The following is a 20,277-nucleotide window of genomic DNA, read 5'->3' on the forward strand; positions in this document are numbered from 1 at the left end:
TTGGATGCGCTTGGTGGGACACGGTATTCACAGTGGTTTCTGCACATTTTCGTGATTCAAATAAAATAGATAAAATACATGAAGAAAAACGCATTGGTACAATGATTGCTAAATCCTCACTGGTTCTCCTGAAGTTATGCATCTTTGACCGTGTCGGTCTTGCATTGTTTCCATAGATGCCTTTTCTCCGCCACGCGGATAGAGAGTGAAATCCTCATCGGCTCAGCCCGCTTCAGCTGGATCAGCGCGCGGAAAGCCGGTCGGCATGGCAGCGGGAGTGGCCGCCTGGCTTCCCTTCGCCCGGGCGGCGGCCATAGGATGGATGCCCGTGGCCAGCGCCCCTATGCCGTCGCCCCCCCGGGAGAAGAGGAGGCCACAGGACGGACTGATCATCCTCAATGTCAGCGGGACCAAGTTCCAGACCTGGCGGAACACCCTGGAGCGGTACCCGGACACGCTGCTCGGGAGCACGGAACGGGATTTCTTTTTCCACGAGGAAACTAACGAATACTTCTTTGACCGAGATCCTGACATATTCCGTCACATCCTTAATTTCTACCGTACGGGGAAGCTGCACTACCCGCGCCACGAGTGCATTGCCGCGTACGACGAGGAGCTGGCGTTCTTTGGGATCATTTCGGAGATCATCGGGGACTGCTGCTATGAAGAGTACAAGGACCGGCGGCGCGAGAACGCCGAGAGGATCCAGGACGACGAAGACAATGACAACAATGTTGATCTGGTGCCGCCTGATATGACCTTCCGGGAGACCATGTGGCGCGCCTTTGAGAACCCGCACACCAGCACAATGGCGCTGGTCTTCTATTATGTCACTGGGTTTTTCATCGCGGTTTCCGTCATGGCCAACGTGGTGGAGACGGTGCCCTGCGGCGCCTCACCCAACCGAGTTAAGGAGGTGTCCTGTGGGGAGCGCTACGCCCTGGCTTTCTTCTGCCTGGATACGGCCTGCGTCATGATATTCACGGTCGAGTACTTGTTGCGTCTGCTAGCGGCGCCCAGCCGATACAAGTTCGTTAAAAGTGTCATGAGCGTCATCGACGTGGTCGCGATCATGCCCTACTACATCGGGCTGGTCATGACCAACAACGAGGACGTGAGTGGGGCGTTCGTCACTCTGAGAGTGTTCCGCGTGTTCAGGATTTTCAAATTCTCCCGGCATTCCGCGGGGCTGCGCATCCTGGGCTACACGCTGAAGAGCTGCGCGTCAGAGCTGGGATTCCTGCTCTTCTCGCTCACCATGGCCATCATCATCTTCGCCACGGTGATGTTCTACGCCGAGAAAGGGTCCTCGGCGAGCAAGTTCACCAGCATCCCCGCGGCTTTCTGGTACACCATTGTCACCATGACAACACTGGGGTAGGTGCAGATAAACCTGAAAAACTAACCATCTGAGCCCCGCGCGCTGAGTTTGCTGCTCTAATTTCCACTCGCGCATCTGTGTTCATTCCACTCAATCACACGATACTCAACGCTGGCAGAGAGCTGCGAGCGCTGATTGGCGGAGCCCGTCGCCATTTCCAAGTTTACCTCATTAGTCGTAGTCGATGCCCAAGCCGCGCTCGCGCACTCACTGCGCTGCTATAAGTAGTACGAGGACAGCGCTACTTCCAGTTTCCTGTGAACGCATCTCAATTCACTGCATTAGATGAAATGCAGTTCTCCGCTGGAAAGAAAGCCAACTGAATAAAATGAAACCAAAACGAAATTTCCTTCGAGCTTTTCCATGAAAAACGAAGAAGCATGGCTTTTTAAAAGCTGACGTTAATCGATTCAGTTTGAACTTAATAATCAGCCCCGGCTTTTAAAAATAATGCGAACTAAAAACTTTTTCCTGAAAACTTTTAATGAGACACATTCTTTAGTAACCACACGACGGCCTGGGGTAACGCTGGAGCTTTGCGGCTTTAATTTCATGGTCACGGTTAACACGGAGCGAACGCACTGATGCGGCGAAGATGCAGTTCATTATAGTAGCAGTGATCAATTTAATTAATTTTCAAGCGTGTGCGAATCCATTCATTAATCTGCTCAACCGGATTGTACCCTGGCGGGCGCTGTCCGAGGTGCTGACAGCACTGCGCAGCCGTACGACCCTGCGTCTGAATGTTTCAAATACACGCGTGCAGCTTTGATCCGCACGACTCCGAAGGGCGGGCCTGTTTATGGCAGAAACGCGATGTGACATTACTCTGCCTGTCTCAGGAGTAGTCTGCTCGCAATGAACGAGGAGGTTGGAAGTTTAAATCTTTCAAGCTGACACCCCCCCCCCACCCCACTCCCCCCCCAAGCGCAATATCATGACACAGTTCTTTCAAGAGCGTTATGAATATTTAAGTTCACTGTCTGGGATCAAAGCAGGTTGTTCATTACTGTAAAAGGCCACATGGGAGCCGCGAGAGAGACCTTTCTTTTCTGTTTGGGTTCAAATGTGGCTGTGAGTTGAGTTGTTGTTTTAGAGGGATTAACTGCGTCTAGCACTGGTAACACTGGTCTGACCACACACACACACGCTAAAAACACATGTAATTGCTCACACGTGCACAGACACGCGTGCAAACCCAGGCACGCTCACGCGGTGTCCCCCTGTTGAGTGGGGGTGGCGCTGAACACGCGTGTGCACGTGGAAGAACACGAGAGCCTCTCTGTAAACAATACCTCCCTCATCCCCGATTAGAGTGTCTGTTAAAGCACTGTGTATTTACTGCCCAAACTCCCCCAACGCGCCATGGCAACCACCATCACCTGACCACACGACAGCAGCTGTGTGGTGTCATCACGCTGCAGAGGCATCACAATGAAGTCTGAGCCAATGAGTGTTTTTAGTCATCAGCGGCTTTGTGATGTCATCACACTGCGATTGCGTCACACTAACCACTGAGCCAATGAGTGTTTTTAGTCATCAGCGGCTTTGTGATGTCATCACACTGCGATTGCATCACAGTAACCACTGAGCCAATGAGTGTTCTTAGTCATCAGCGGCTTTGTGATGTCATCGCACTGCAAACGCATCGCGATCACACCGGATCAATGAGTGTTCTTTGTCATCCAGCCTTTATTGCTGGAGCAACTTTAACTCTCTTCAAAAATAATTCACCCACTGATGGTGACAGTCTAGCTGTGGCTTTTTAAGTGCGGTCCCAGTCGGCTCTGTCTACATGACTGCACTGGACACTGCAGGGCATCTGTCAAACTGTTTGTCTTCAGTGCCACACACAGGGCTTGTTGAACAGATAAGGACAAAACAGTCCTGCCAGGGCCACTGCAGTGGCTGTCAACACAGTCCATCAGAGTGAAATGGGATCTCGCACGGGACGCCTCCACAGCGGCGGAGACCGGCCCCGTTCCTGGAGCTCTGCCACCCCGTCGGCTTTCATTCCTGCCTTAATCTGTCACACCCGACTCTGCTAATTAGCAGCTCAGCGCAGATCTCGGGCTGCTGAACGAGGGCCGGAGTGAAAGCCTACAGGGCGGTGGATGCCCAGACGAGGGCTGGAGTGAAAGCCTACAGGGAGGTGGATGCCCAGACGAGGGCCGGAGTGAAAGCCTACAGGGCGGTGGATGTCCAGGAACTGGGCTGGCTCCCACTGCTCTGCACTGGCTGTCTCTAGTGCCCTGTGAAGGCGTGTTAAGATAACGTGACTGTGGGGGGAGTCGTTCAGGGTTTCCCGTGGCACATCTACAGATGGCTGCCGATGGCCGGTTAACTGCCTCATCTCGGAAAGCACTCTCTTAGATTGACTGCAGCCGTTTTCTTTCTTTAAAAAAAAAAAAAAAAGTGCATATAATTTATTAATGCCTCATTACATTACTGCCGTACTTAGAGCTGAGATTTATTCTCCCTTGTCTCGATGTGGAAGGCAATTTGAAGATACAGGTGCGAGAAGTTGTGAACGTTGGAGTAAAATTGAGTTCCACGGCACTGTAATGAGGTGTCTTTAACTCAGTTAGAGGCCGGTGCCCTCTCTGTTGGGAGGTTGATAAAGAACAGGTTCTGTTCTTCTCTTTCTAAAAGTCAGTGTTCTAGAACTTCATTGCTTTGAGTTGCCAGTTGTGATTGTGACATCAGCATTAGAATGTTCCGTGAAGAACCTAATGGGCGGAGCATAATGCCCACACAGCAAAGTGATGTCATCGCTCACTTGATGTGTCCAGAGGTTTTCCCTGTGTGCTGCTAAATTGTGCATTTTGGCAACGCAATGGGAATGGGAATTGGAATGGGGATAGGAGCGTTTCTGGTTTCCGGACGATAAACTATCTTTTATATCTCAGCAGGTGTGTGTGTGTGACAGCTTAAACTTCTGCCACCCAAAAAACACTTTCAAAATCACTTGGTGGAAATGTAAATGATGTGTTTATGTATACAGTTTAAGTGTTAAGTTTCTGCCGTGATTGTTCTGGCATTCGCTCCTTCGTTGGCACACCCGTTCCATTACCTCTCATTACATCACCTGGCTTTACATTGCAGTGCAGCTTTCTGCACATTTACCGGAGGGATTCAGGCTCAGTCCGTTACCGTGGGCTGCTGTGGCTCTGACAGCCGCACTGACAGGAGCAGAGCATGGGACCCATCCGCTCTGGAACACTGTCTCACCAGCACTCCCTCCACAGCAGGCCCTGTCACCCGCCGGCCGAGGGCCAAGGACAACACATTCAGACGGGGAAGCGGAGACAACGGGAATTAGACAAATGGAATGTTTTCCCTCCTTCAAATGTCAGTTTGAGGCCACGTCAGTTACAGACGTGGCAGACGGGGAGCGGTGGATCCACAGGTCAGTTACAGACGTGGCAGATAGAGAGGTGGATCCACAGGTCAGTTACAGACGTGGCAGATGGGGAGAGGTGGATCCACAGGTCAGTTGCAGACGTGGCAGACGGGGAGAGGTGGATCCACAGGTCAGTTACAGATGTGGCAGACGGGGAGAGGTGGATCCACAGGTCAGTTGCAGACGGGGAGAGGTGGATCCACAGGTCAGTTGCAGACGTGGCAGACGGGGAGAGGTGGATCCACAGGTCAGTTACAGACGGGGTGGATGGGGAGAGGTGGGTCCACAGGTCAGTTGCAGACGTGGCAGACGGGGAGAGGTGGATCCACAGGTCAGTTACAGACGTGGCAGATAGAGAGGTGGGTCCACAGGTCAGTTGCAGACGTGGCAGATGGGGAGAGGTGGATCCACAGGTCAGTTACAGACGTGGCAGACGGGGAGAGGTGGATCCACAGGTCAGTTGCAGATGTGGCAGACGGGGAGAGGTGGATCCACAGGTCAGTTACAGACGTGGCAGATAGAGAGGTGGATCCACAGGTCAGTTACAGACGTGGCAGACGGGGAGAGGTGGATCCACAGGTCGATCATTTATACGTCATGCACAGGAAAAATACTTCTGCAAAGTATGCGCTCATGTTTCCATGCTCAAAGGCAACATTGGGAGTTACTGACTTCTACTTCACGCTCCTCAAAGGAACATTTAAGGGGTTGGAATGTCCTGAAAGGTGGTGGAGCTTGGTGGATTTCCGGGTCAGAAGCGAGGAGAGGAACAGAGTGGAGAAAGATGAGGGACTGGATTGAGCCCCTGGCTTAGAGACCTCTGATCGGCCTCTCTGCTGCCCCGGTAGGGCTCGGGGAATGTTGTGGGAAGAACTCTGGATCCGTATCGCTGTTTAACCCCTGCCCCCCCCAGGCCCATTTCCTGGAATGTGTTGAGAACGTCGGGCCAGTTTAATCAGCACGGCCTTAATTGGATTACCGAGTGTCAAATTGTGTAATGAAGGAGCATCTGTCATTGTTAAGGCTCTGTTGGCCCATGAGGGCTGTGAGCCAGAACTCAATTTACACAGCACTCACACAAATATACAGCTTACACAGCATTCATATCAATATACACACAGCATTCATATCAATATACAGCTTACACAGCATTCATATCAATATACACACAGCACTCACACAAACATACAGCTTACACAGCATTCATATCAATATACACACAGCATTCATATCAATATACACACAGCATTCATATCAATATACACACAGCACTCACACAAATATACAGCTTACACAGCATTCATATCAATATACACACAGCACTCACACAAATATACAGCTTACACAGCATTCATATCAATATACACACAGCACTCACACAAACATACAGCTTACACAGCATTCATATCAATATACACACAGCACTCACACAAATATACAGCTTACACAGCATGCATATCAATATACACACAGCATTCATATCAATATACACACAGCATTCATATCAATATACACACAGCATTCATATCAATATACACACAGCATTCATATCAATATTCACACAGCACTCACACAAATATACACACAGCATTCACACAAATATACACACAGCATTCACACAAATATACACACAGCACTCACACAAATATACACACAGCACTCACACAAATATACAGCTTACACAGCATTCATATCAATATACACACAGCATTCATATCAATATACACACAGCATTCACACAAATATACACACAGCACTCACACAAATATACAGCTTACACAGCATTCATATCAATATACACACAGCACTCACACAAATATACAGCTTACACAGCATTCATATCAATATACACACAGCATTCACACAAATATACACACAGCACTCACACAAATATACACACAGCACTCACACAAATATACACACAGCACTCACACAAATATACACACAGCACTCACACAAATATACACACAGCACTCACACAAATATACACACAGCATTCACACAAATATACACACCACATTCACACAAATATACAGCTTACACAGCATTCATATCAATATACACACAGCATTCACACAAATATACACACAGCATTTACACAAATATACACACAGCATTCGCACAAATATTCACACAGCATTCACACAAATATTCACACAGCATTCACACAAATATACACACAGCATTCATACAAATATTCACACAGCATTCGCACAAATATTCACACAGCATTCGCACAAATGTACACACAGCATTCATACAAATATTCACACAGCATTCGCCCAAATATACACACGGGCATTCATACAAATATACACACAGCATGCATAACAAATATACAGTTTACATAGCATTAATATAAATATTCAGTTTACATGCCATTCATATAAATATTCAGTTTACCAGCTCTTCTGTTGGTCCCCTGTGCAGACAGGAGAGAGGAACACACAGGGCCGGTGTGGTCCAGACCTGCTATATGAATACATAAATATCCATACATCAGTGTGTGGGCCATCTCTGAAGCATGACTAATTGGGCTTCATCTTATTTTTCATCTTACACATCTTTGCTTAAATTAGTCAGTCATTGATGTGGTCTGCAGCTCCCAGTGCACTGCATTCTTTTGAATCATGAATATGAAATAAACTTCATTAAGATGTCTGTGGCCCTGTGAGTGATTACGTGTTGCATTATGGGGAGTTTGAAGATGTCTGTGGCCCTGTGAGTGATCACGTTACATTATGGGGAGTTTGAGAGCAGTGTAGCGTGTAGGTTTAGTGTTTTGTGTTGAACATATTTGTGTGTTTGTGGGTGCAGTGTGTTTGTGGGTACAGTGTGTTTGTGGGTGCAGTGTGTTTGTGTGTTTGTGGGTGCAGTGGGTTTGTGTGTTTATGGGTGCAGTGTGTTTGTGTGTTTGTGGGTGCAGTGTGTTTGTGGGTGCAGTGTGTTTGTGTGTTTGTGGGTGCAGTGTGTTTGTGGGTGCAGTGTGTTTGTGTGTTTGTGGGTGCAGTGTGTTTGTGGGTGCAGTGTGTTTGTGGGTGCAGTGTGTTTGTGTGTTTGTGGGTGCAGTGTGTTTGTATGTTTGTGGGTGCAGTGTGTTTGTGTGTTTGTAGGTGCAGTGTGTTTGTGGGTGCAGTGTGTTTGTGTGTTTGTGGGTGCAGTGTGTTTGTGGGTGCAGTGTGTTTGTGTGTTTGTGGGTGCGGTGTGTTTGTGTGTTTGTGGGTGCAGTGTGTTTGTATGTTTGTGGGTGCAGTGTGTTTGTGTGTTTGTGGGTGCAGTGTGTTTGTATGTTTGTGGGTGCAGTGTGTTTGTGGGTGCAGTGTGTTTGTGTGTTTGTGGGTGCAGTGTGTTTGTGTGTTTGTGGGTGCAGTGTGTTTGTGGGTGCAGTGTGTTTGTGTGTTTGTGGGTGCAGTGTGTTTGTGTGTTTGTGGGTGCAGTGTGTTTGTGGGTGCAGTGTGTTTGTGTGTTTGTGGGTGCAGTGTGTTTGTGGGTGCAGTGTGTTTGTGTGTTTGTGGGTGCAGTGTGTTTGTGGGTGCAGTGTATGCAGTGTATGCAGTGTGCAGTGGGCTCCTGCTCTTACTGCAGCTGAAGGATGTGAAGGCTGCAGACGGGACGTGGTTAGCTCACTGAGCTCTTCAGCAGCAGCGGTTTTCTAAAGCTATAGACAGAGTAGTACTTCAGTGAGAGAAGATTACTCTAATGGCTGGAGCTGTTGTACCTTGACCTGTTTACTATCTTACTGTATGTGTTGACCATGTGACTGTGTGTGTTGACCATGTGACTGTGTGTGTTGACCATGTGACTGTGTGTGTTGACTTGCAGAGGACTGTGTGTGTTGACCATGTGACCGTGTGTTGACCATGTGACCGTGTGTGTTCACCATGTGACCGTGTGTTGACCATGTGACCGTGTGTGTTCACCATGTGACCGTGTGTTGACGTGTGGAGGACTCTGTGTGTGCTTAGTGAACGCCACTCTGTTCAGTGCCCCTCATTATGACCTCCGGCCCCTTCTCCAAACGCAGTGTCTCAAAAACGTCTCCAAACCTTGCAGCTGGGCCCTGTGAGATGCCCAGACGCCTCCTGCTAACGTTGGCCAGGTCCTGCTGCTGAGCGCAATCCTGACAATCCTGACAATCCTGACAATCCTGATGTTAACTCTCCTGCTCCCCCAGGTCTCTTCACTTTCACTACCACACTTTAGCGTGAATGCTACAAAGCAGGCAGTGTGATGTTGGGAACAGTAGCAGGAGCTGAAGTGCAGTATGTTGCCGATCAGATTTTCTGTCATCGCTGCAGAACTCATTTTGTTGGTTTGCCAGTGTTGCTGACTGCACTGATGCATTTAGCTGTTATGCATTTATGAATAAATGCGTTTATGAATAAAACACGCGTCGATTCTGCAGGTACACAACGGAGCGGATTACATGTTATTAAATATCTGGGTCTTTGGATTGATTCTGACATCTCCTTTAGGCCATATTTCTATTCCATTATTAATTGAGAAAATTGCAGTCTTGAGTCTACGATGTTGTTCCATAAACTGTTTCACTCCTCAGGTGAGACAAAGACTTGTTTGACAGTTAATATTGCCTGTATTATATTATGCAGACGCCATTTTCCTCTGAATGTAGTTTGTAATAGCACTTGCAGTTTTGTTTATTTTGTCCCTGAAGTTAATTTACAGGACTGTTTTGGTGTAGAACACCACTGCTAATCTCATGTCGGTCATGGAATTACTCAGAGCTGTTCTCAGGCTAGGGCGGCACGGATGGTGCAGTGGGTAGCACTGCCGCCTCACAGCAAGGAGGTCCTGGGTTCGAATCCCCATCAGCCGGGGCCTCTCTGTGCGGAGTTTGCATGTTCTCCCCGTGTCTGTGTGGGTTTCCTCCGGGTACTCCGGTTTCCTCCCACAGTCCAAAGACATGCAGGTTAGGCTGATTGGAGAGTCTAAATTGCCCCGTAGGTATGAGTGTGTGAGTGAATGGTGTGTGTGCCCTGCGATGGACTGGCGACCTGTCCAGGGTGTATTCCTGCCTTTGGCCCAATGTATGCTGGGATAGGCTCCAGCCCCCCTGCGACCCTGTTCAGGATAAGCGGGTTCAGATAATGGAAGGATGGATGGATGGATGTTCTCAGGCTAAAAGTTGTTGATGCAGTTTGATGCAGAGCCAAATTATTCTCTCCGAGTTAGACACAATTAAACTAAGCCCAACAGAGTCCCACCCCTGATAGGCCATCCTTCTCAACAATTATCCCCTGATAGGCCATCCTTCTCAACAATTATCCCCTGATAGGCCATCCTTCTCAACAATTATCCCCTGATAGGCCATCCTTCTCAACAATTAGCCCCTGATAGGCCATCCTTCTCAACAATTAGCCCCTGATTGGCCATCCTTCTCAACAATTGGCACCCTTTTACAAACGGACCCCAGGCCCATATCTCTCCATTCAGTGCTGCCTCTCAGTCAGAAGGACTAAAAGCACAAAGACGGCTGCTTTAGAGTGGCCGTTTATTGTAAAATATTGTCAACTGAGGCACCTTGTCGTGTTCATTAAAGGCACCCCCACTCATCCTTCATGGGTTGTGAATGGTTCACGCAGGACTGCCCTGGCTAACAGACAGACTGACAGACTGACAGTCACTGCTCCCTGTACCCCTGAGCTGCCCTCAGTCCTCTCCTCCAGCTCAGCCGTCTGTAACACCGTCCTGGTGGTGAGTAGCATGTGTTGGCAGCAGAGTGTGTGTATATCTTGCATATAAGGGGAGGGAATTGGGAATATTAGCATTTTTTTAACCCACAGTATATTATCTGATGTGTGAAACACACGTCCTGGCCGTTATTATTTCACGTCGTCCGCTAAACTCGGCTAACATCCAATGATGTTCGTGGCTGATGGGCTGTCGGCAACATTTCCATTATTGAGAGACCAAAGCAGAAATCAATTTTCTGGATAACCTTCAAGTGGCAATCGCGCGGAGATGCTGGCCCGCAGAAACCTGATTTCAAAGCGCAGCGGGGAAATAAACGGATCAAAGGGGCATGCCTGCTCCTCGAGATCTCTGTTAGGAATTCAAATGAGGGGTGAGAGACGTAAAGAGAGGACATATCGGCTCTAAAGACGTATCTCAGAGAGCACGGTTCAGCGTTAAAGAGAGCACGTATCTCAGAGAGGGCGTATCTCAGAGAGGGCGTATCTCAGAGAGGGCGTATCTCAGAGAGGGCGTATCTCAGAGAGGGCGTATCATAGAGGGTGTATCTCAGAGAGGGCGTATCTCAGAGAGGGCGTATCTCAGAGAGGGCGTATCTCAGAGAGGGTGTGTGTCATAGAGGGCGTATCTCATAGAGCACGTATCTCATAGAGGGCGTATCTCATAGAGCACGTATCTCAGAGAGGGCGTATCTCATAGAGCACGTGTCTCATAGAGGGCGTATCTCATAGAGCACGTATCTCATAGAGGGCGTATCTCAGAGAGGGCGTATCTCAGAGAGGGCGTATCTCAGAGAAGGCGTATCTCATAGAGCACGTATCTCATAGAGGGCGTATCTCATAGAGGGCGTATCTCATAGAGCACGTATCTCATAGAGCACGTATCTCATAGAGGGCGTATCTCATAGAGGGCGTATCTCATAGAGCACGTATCTCATAGAGCACGTATCTCATAGAGGGCGTATCTCATAGAGCACGTATCTCAGAGAGGGCGTATCTCAGAGAGGATGTATCAGATGCTGGAGCGATCAGTGGGACTCAGGCTGTGGGAAAGGCCCCTCCCCTCCCAGAGCTCCTCCTAATTTGATTGGCTCATAATTGGAATTGTATTACAGCACCGCTCCCCTCTCCCACACAAGGCCTGTCAGAGGGAATTTGGTTTCAAAATAATTTGGGCAGAGAATGTGAAATTAACCGGACAGATTGCCCTGCACTGATGAGCTCCTGGCCGTGTTGGAGAGTGCAGCAGTGGGCCATGGTTAGTCAGCCCATCTTTAGTCTCACCAGCCAGTGAACCAGCGTCACAGAGAGAATTCATCCCTCGCCCTCGCTCATGAAGAAAGCACTTTTCTAAATGCCGTCTTTCTGACAGTTATCTGCTAAACAAAGTAGAAATATTAACCTATTTTTCCATAACACCTCATAAAATGTTAAATGATAACGTGTATTAGTTAGCCCAGGAGAGAGGTACAGAGAGAGGGGGAGAGAGAGGGAGCAGGCAAAAGAGAGGGATCAGGAGAGGGAGAGAGAGAGAGGGACAGAGAGTGAGGAAGAGAAGGTCTGGCTCACACTGTATACGCTACATTCTGCAAGGCATGTTGAATTATTGAAGCACATTCTGTGGGAATGAAGATGGGAAAATTCTCTTGCAAGACTATCTAGTGAAGACTGAGGGGAGGCAAAGTGTGCACACATAACTCGTGTGAAACCAACTCTGCTGGGAGGTGTTCTCTCTGATCGACAGGGTACAGTCCTGACTGCACTCATGTAGAGGCTGATTGAGTTAAATTAATGCTCAGTGCTGAAGGTTTCACTGGGCACTTGTGAAAACAGAACTGGAGAGACACCTGTTTGACAACTGTGGAGGTTTTTCATTAAAGTGAACTGTAGACTTTCTGATAATTTCTTATAAAGGTTTACTAGTTTTTCTTATAAATGTTAACAAGCCTTTCTTATGTAGGTTACCTGGCTTTTCTTTAGTCCTTTACTGCATTTTGGACAGTATCCATGCACTGTCAGTGCCAGCTAACCTGCAGCTCGGAATGTTAACTGCTGCAGTGTTAAATTAAAGTACCGCTTTGTGTCTTGAGGCCAGTGTAAGTGTGTGAGTTTTCATTTGGGATTTCATAACATTGCTCTGTGACTCATGCCAGGAACATTTAGGAGTGTGTGTGTGTGTGTGTGTGTGTTTATCCTCCCTGGGGAGCGCTGAAAACACACACCCTCAGAGGTGCCTGGGGGCGGTAATCCCAGGCAAACTGCCCCTTTAAATTATGAATGCGCGCAGGTAGTGCTTACAGTCCCAGATGTCGGCTCGTTACACTAATGAAACCCAAACAGCCGAAGCTCCGCCTATGGGCACGCCGCTCATTTGCATGCAGCGTTCCCATTGGCTGTCTCTGCCCGCTGTGTTTTTTTCCGCTGAGAGAAGCCAGGTGTCATCGCCGCGGTCGCTGAAGCGCTAAGCCACCTGCATGACTGGGTAAATATGACCGCCGCTGAGACATAGCAGGGCTCTGGGCGGTTAGCGCTCGCGGTTACGGCTAAGTGCTCCTGCCTCTGTGTCTCGGCCCACTCTGTCTGCACTGCAGAGAGTGAAACAGGGCGGCAGAAGCACAGAGAATGGCCTGGCCGCTCTGTGTATTTATGTGTGGAGAGCTCTGTGGGCTTCTGGGATGAGCCGGGATGTCGGTGGAGTGCGCGCTGGCGTTCTCTGGTCTTCCACTCTCCCGGGCGGAGTTTGCCTTCTGCTATTCTGCTTACAGGCGTCTCTGTTATTGTGAGACCTTGCAGGCAGGGAACCGGAAGTGACCTCACCTGACATAAGTGAATAGGCGAAGATGAATCATTGTTCCACTCTCCCTGTGCCGACACGAGACCTTCTCCATTTTGTGGTGTGGTCTGATTTCTGCTCCTCCATTTTGTGGTGTGGTCTGATTTCTGCTCCTCCATTTTGTGGTGTGGTCTGATTTCTGCTCCTCCATTTTGTGGTGTGGTCTGATTTCTGCTCCTCCATTTTGTGGTGTGGTCTGATTTCTGTTCCGCTGGTTTGTACCATGGAAGTGTAAATGTCCGTCGGCACTTATGGACCAGCTGACGTCTCTCACCTGCAATGCTAAAACCAGATCAACAGGCAGATGACAGATTGCCAATTATCTTGGGTGTGTAGCAGGTTTTTCACTGTTTTATATGAAGAGGAATACTTCTCTTTAGGGGCTTTTGCTCATGCGTTTGCTTTAGCATTCATAGGGGCTGGGCTCGGTGTGAATGGTGGTGGAATGAAATAACCTCTGCTATTGATTCATCTGAAGAGAAAATATCACTCATGGACTCTTCATCACAGCTGTCTGTCAAAAGGGCTATCATTGATAAGAGAGGGTGAAAGAAAGAGAGAGGTAGGGAGCAGAGAGAGAGAGATGAGAAAAAAATCACCATTGAATTCTGTACACAAGAATCCACAACAATCCGCTGTGAGCTCAAACCCGAATTGATAGTCAGAAGTGTTGATGAGTATGTGCTGCTGTCATTGGCTGCTTCTTCAGCTCCTCTTCTTCTGCTGTCTGTGGGGTGAGCTGAAGCCAACACTCTGCATTCCTGCCTGAGTCAACTCTAAACATTCTGCATTCCTGCCTGAGTCAACTCTAAACACTCTGCATTCCTGCCTGAGTCTAAACACTCTGCATTCCTGCCTGAGTCAACTCTAAACACTCTGCATTCCTGCCTGAGTCTAAACACTCTGCATTCCTGCCTGAGTCTAAACACTCTGCATTCCCGCCTGAGTCAACTCTAATCACTCTGCATTCCTGCCTGAGTCTAAACACTCTGCATTCCTGCCTGAGTCTAAACACTCTGCATTCCTGCCTGAGTCAACTCTAAACACTCTACATTCCTGCCTGAGTCAACTCTAAACACTCTACATTCCTACCTGAGTCAACTCTAAACACTCTGCATTCCTGCCTGAGTCTAAACACTCTGCATTCCTGCCTGAGTCTAAACACTCTGCATTCCCACCTGAGTCAACTCTAATCACTCTGCATTCCTGCCTGAGTCTAAACACTCTGCATTCCTGCCTGAGTCTAAACACTCTGCATTCCTGCCTGAGTCAACTCTAAACACTCTACATTCCTGCCTGAGTCAACTCTAAACACTCTACATTCCTACCTGAGTCAACTCTAAACACTCTGCATTCCTGCCTGAGTCTAAACACTCTGCATTCCTGCCTGAGTCTAAACACTCTGCATTCCTGCCTGAGTCTAAACACTCTGCATTCCCGCCTGAGTCAACTCTAATCACTCTGCATTCCTGCCTGAGTCTAAACACTCTGAATTCCCGCCTAAACCAACTCTAACTCGTATATTGTCGGCGGTAGGGGGGGTTATCTCTTTGACAAGTATTGTCATTGTAGGTCACATGGTAATTTGGAAATTGAATAGTTCCATAATTGGACTTCGCTCTAATCCTGTTAGAAAAAATCCACATGTTTAAAATGTCCAGGCTTATAGCTCATAGCTTATAGCTCATTATGTAATGTATCCCAGCGTTTACTGTTAAACGTGCCAGTCCAATATGAAAGGGTCTGTCTGTATCTAGCCAATGAGAACAGCCGTGACAGCGACCTGGCGCCTCCCACTCAGCTGATTGACAGGACAGTGAAGCATTTAAAGCCCGAGTTCAGTTGAAAAAGCCCCTGGTGCTGCTCCCTCTTAAGAGCATTTTTAAAAACTGAAGGTGCCCGCGATCGGCACCATTCCCCCGACTCATTAAAGGAAAGAGAACGTCCAGCTGTCAAACGTTTTCATCAGAGAATAAAAATCACAAATCCAGCATGCTGTCATAATTTTATTTTACTGAAGAACAAACAGCAGTGTGGTACACTGCTCTCTGAAAAGAGACGGCGCTGGATGTAAGAACTTCAGCAACTACTGCAGAGAAAGCTCAGACTAACAAACCACGCATTGTTCAAATACCTGCAATAGATTGGAGTTCTGGCTTTCAGCCTTCACAAACCTTAATAAGTAAATAGGTTTTTCAGCTGTTAAGCTTTCTCAGGGGCGAGTGAATTAATCTGCGGTGAGTTTCTCCTCCTGCTGATGTTCATAGCGCATGCAGGTAAAGCACAGAGGCGCTGTCGTTCTCCTCAGTGTGGGACAAAGCTCTTCCTCCAGACCAGCGCGACTGGCCCTGTGTCTGTCTGTCTGAGCCCCACTCACAGAGAGGGTTTGAAGGGCTCTTTTCCCCTCGTCCCCGTTGATTATTCCCCTTAGGACGAGGGGAAAAGAGCCCCTCAACTGTTAACCCCAATAACAGATGACAAGGCACTGTCCGCCCAGCCAGGTGTTACAGGGAGAAGGCAGGGGGGCAGCCTCATGTTTTAAACATGGCCGACACTCCCTCCACCGCCTGACACTCAGCCAGCTGTCCGTAATCTCTCCGTAACCTTATTATAATATATTATATATCTTATGATTCTGAGAGAGGCACGACGTCGCCTGTGTCCCGGGGCAGGCCTGCCCACAGTCCCGTTAAAGAGCAGCCCAGCGTCGCGTGAGCTGCTCACATGATGGACGCTGCTGCTCGACTCAGGCTTGGCTTCCACCTTTAACTTCCAGCTTGAAAATGAACGAGATGTTTTTGTCTTTCTTTCTGCAGAGTGCTTTGATGAACTAATCGAAGTTGTGTAACGGTTGAAGGTGACAATGTTGATCGTGTTCCTGTCTGCAAAAATACAGGCCCAGCAGGGGGGGGGGGGGGGGGGGGGGGGGTGGCGGGGGTAGATAATACAAATATTGTTTATCCTGCTATGCCTTATTAATAAAAACCTTTTATCATAAGTAGATGAAATGTTCAGTCCTTCGCATCAGAGAGAGACTGATGATGGCTCAGGAGTTCTGTCACTCTGGTTTTGAGGATGAAGGACTGGGCGCGGTCATGCTGGAGAGTGTGGGGTAAAGGCTCTGGTGTGGTCATGCTGGAGAGCGTGGGGTAAAGGCTCTAGTGTGGTCATGGTGGAGAGCGTGGGGTAAAGGCTCTAGTGTGGTCATGCTGGAGAGCGTGGGGTAAAGGCTCTGGTGTGGTGTGGTCATGCTGGAGAGCGTGGGGTAAAGGCTCTGGTGTGGTCATGCTGGAGAGCGTGGGGTAAAGGCTCTGGTGTGGTCATGCTGGAGAGCGTGGGGTAAAGGCTCTGGTGTGGTCATGCTGGAGAGCGTGGGGTAAAGGCTCTGGTGTGGTCATGCTGGAGAGCGTGGGGTAAAGGCTCTGGTGTGGTCATGCTGGAGAGCGTGGGGTAAAGGCTCTGGTGTGGTCATGCTGGAGAGCGTGGGGTAAAGGCTCTGGTGTGGTCATGCTGGAGAGCGTGGGGTAAAGGCTCTGGTGTGGTCATGCTGGAGAGCGTGGGGTAAAGGCTCTGGTGTGGTGTGGTCATGCTGGAGAGTGTGGGGTAAAGGCTCTGGTGTGGTCATGCTGGAGAGCGTGGGGTAAAGGCTCTGGTGTGGTCATGCTGGAGAGCGTGGGGTAAAGGCTCTGGTGCGGTGTGTTTGCCTGCGCTTGTGTGCGTGCGCACACTGCCTTTAGCAGTGCCTGTGAACTTTCAGTGTTTTTCACTGCGCTGCGATCGCACAGTGGTGTGAAATGGGCCGGTGTGTCCTGGCGTCTGCACACAGAGCCTGAAACAGTCTACCACAGGGACAGCTGCCTACGAATGTGCAGCTGAACAAAATATAAACATAATATTACTCATATTTTATTCTCACTTCTTGCGCTAGATCCATAGAGGAATAAATCTGTAGGTACATTTACGACGGCTGTATAAAATAGTGGCGGTCATCGCACTATATTTAAGGCAGGTCTGTGTTGTCGCCAAGAACACAGTCTGGGAGGCCCCGTCATATAAGGGCCCCATTGCTAATGACCATGCTAACGAAGCAGGTAGTATTCACACAGCGTTTGACCACGCTAACGTTAACATAGCGCGGAGCATTCACACAGCGTTTGACCATGCTAACGCTAACATAGCGCGGAGCATTCACACAGCGTTTGACCATGCTAACGCTAAGGTAGCGCGGAGCATTCACACAGCGTTTGACCATGCTAACGCTAACATAGCGCGGAGCATTCACACAGCGTTTGACCATGCTAACGTTAACGTAGCGCGGAGCATTCACACAGCGTTTGACCATGCTAACGCTAACATAGCGCGGAGCATTCACACAGCATTTGACCCTCTCAGGCCTGAAAAGCTTCTGCAGGAGACTGAAGGTGTGTGAGCTTCGCTTCCCTCTGAAAAAGCCTCTACCTCTATCCCTGCCGGGCAAAAACTTCCCGCTGACCGGAAAATCAAAGAAAGGTTTAACAGCGCTCTGCGCTATTAGCCTCTGTGCGGTTTCTCCAGCGTGGGCGAGCTCATTCTGTCTGCGTGTCTCTGTGTGTGAGTGTATCTGTGTGTGAGTGTCTGTGTGTGTATGTGTGTCTCTGTGTGTGAGTGTATCTGTGTGTGAGTGTCTGTGTGTGTATGTGTGTCTCTGTGTGTGAGTGTATCTGTGTGTGAGACTCTCTGTGAGTGTCTCTGTGTGTGTATGTGTGTCTCTGTGTGTGAGTGTATCTGTGTCTGAAACTCTCTGTGTCTGAGTGTATCTGTGTGTGAGTGTATCTGTGTCTGAAACTCTCTGTGTCTGAGTGTATCTGTGTGTGTCTCTGTGTGTGAGTGTCTGTGTGTGTGTGTGTGTGTCTGTGTGTGAGACTCTGTGTGAGTGTCTCTGTGTGTGAGACTATCCGTGAGTGTCTCTGTGTGTGAGTGTCTCTGCGTGTGCCTGTCTCTGTGTGTGAGTATCTCTGTGTATCTGTCTCTGTATATGAGTTTCTCTGTGTGTGAGTGTCTCTGTATCTCTGCTGCCAGGCTCTGTACACTCCGTGCCCTTCAGAGGGATTAGGGAGAGTGAGCAGGAACCTCCTGTAGGGATGTGGGGGCATTAGACATCAGAGCGCTGCTCCTGCAGAGATCACTGGTGGAGCTCCTCTCAGCTGCTCTCAGCTCACTGTGAGAGACGGGCGTTTCACTTCACCCCTCCTGCCCCTGGCTACCTGACCTTACCTGTCCTTCAGGTGTGTTGACCTGACCCCCCCCATGGGATGGGGACACAGTGTCGTGCGAGGTTAGGTCCAGGCCGTGTGCTCAGGGACCACAGGGCCGTCCTCACCAGAGTCTGACAGACGGAGGGTGAAATCAGTTTGATTGATCTGTGACTGACAGACTGACAGGCAGACACTCTGCGTCACCGTGGCAACGGCTGCCTTCAGTTTCATCAGTACCTCTTCCCAGAGTGCCGCACTGCGGACACGCCCCCAGGGGCGGGGGCCCTGCCCATCGCTGAACTGAACTGTCAGAATGACGGACGTCTGACAGGGAGATGAGGCCGCGCCCCCGTTCAGTGGCCCCGCCCCGGATCAGCGATTCTCTCTTCCCCCGCAGCGGATCTCCAGGATAATGGGATACACTGGAGCAGATGAAAGTGTCATGCCTGTGTTTCTGCACATGCAGAGAGGGGGGGGGCATCATTGCTTATGGATATGAAGTGTGTGAAAGGGAATGTTGTTTGAGAGGATGTTGTGTTCTGGGCTCTGCGTTTCACCCTGTCAGTGCGGTTTCAACACTTCCTCTGGAAGTGTTTTAGACATTCCTCCTCCTCCTCCTCCTCCTCCTCCTCCAGGCCAGATATGATATCTCCATGCGAGTGCGCTCCAGGGAAATGACTTCTCCCCTCAGCTCCAACGATCCCGTCCCAGAGGGAACTGAGGCATCAGTGCTGCCCAGCTCAGTCAGACACACTGCTCTCCCTGTGCTGCAGTGTGTGTGGGCTGTACTGAGAGAAAGATCTGGTGTGGGTGTGCGTGTGCGTGTGTGTGTGTGTGTGTGTGTGTGTGTGTGTGGGTGTGGGTTTGTGTGTGTGTGTGTGTGTGTGTGAGTGTGTGTGTGAGTGAGTGTGAGTGAGTGAGAGTGTGTGAGAGTGTGTGAGAGTGTGTGTGTGTGTGTTTGTGTGTGTGTGTGTGTGTGTGTGTGTGTGTGTGTGTGAGTGAGTGTGAGTGAGTGAGAGTGTATGTGTGTGTGTGTGTGTGAGAGTGTGTGTGTGTGTGTGTGTGTGTGGGTCTACATGCGTGCACGTGTGTTTGCGAGTGGGTTATCTCAGGTCCTGCTGGGTGTCTGTGCGTTTGTGTTTCCCTGACCCCTGACCCCAGTCACATGACCCCCCCCATGTGAGCCGATCCCAGGCGGTGTGTGTGGATCTGGTGTCAGCGCCAGGGGTCATGTGACCCGCCCCAGGGCATGCAATGCACACGTGCAGACAGAAGCGCATACTCCGCCTTGCCATGACCGTCCCAGGAGCCCCGCCCCAAACGCAGAAACACCGCCGAATACTGCCCTCCTCTGACCGGCGGGTCCCAGCGCTGTGGAGTCCCACACTGCTCTCATGTTGCATTACATTACATTATTGGCATCTGGCAGACGCTCTTATCCAGAGCGACGTACAGTTGATTAGACTAAGCAGGTGACAGTCCTCCCCTGGAGCAATGCAGGGTTAAGGGCCTTGCTCAAGGACCCAACGGCTGTGCGGATCTCATTGTGGCTACATCGGGATTAGAACCGCCAACCTTGCGTGTCCCAGTCATGCACCTTAACCAGTACGCTACAGGCCGCCTCATGTACTGTGAGGGGGAGGGTCTGTGATGGGAGTATTCTGCTCAGGACGGCTCATGCCTGTGTGCACAATCCTGAGCTTACAGCACAGAGA

At 49.5% G+C, this 20,277-nt stretch overlaps 1 protein-coding gene across 4 annotated transcripts in view; it reads left to right on the top strand.

Annotated features, from left to right (window-relative positions):
- The first annotated feature begins 265 nt into the window (after positions 1-265).
- Positions 266-20,277, top strand: part of LOC133119124 (potassium voltage-gated channel subfamily D member 2-like) — an 83,689-nt gene continuing 63,677 nt past the window's right edge. For all 4 annotated transcript variants that reach the window (XM_061229551.1, XM_061229549.1, XM_061229550.1 and 1 more), the window contains exon 1: positions 266-1,377. In XM_061229551.1, coding sequence (XP_061085535.1) covers positions 266-1,377 — 1,112 coding nt within the window. The remainder of the gene's footprint in view (positions 1,378-20,277) is intronic.

Source organism: Conger conger, chromosome 19, assembly GCF_963514075.1.
Source record: "Conger conger chromosome 19, fConCon1.1, whole genome shotgun sequence".
Lineage (NCBI taxonomy): Eukaryota > Metazoa > Chordata > Actinopteri > Anguilliformes > Congridae > Conger > Conger conger.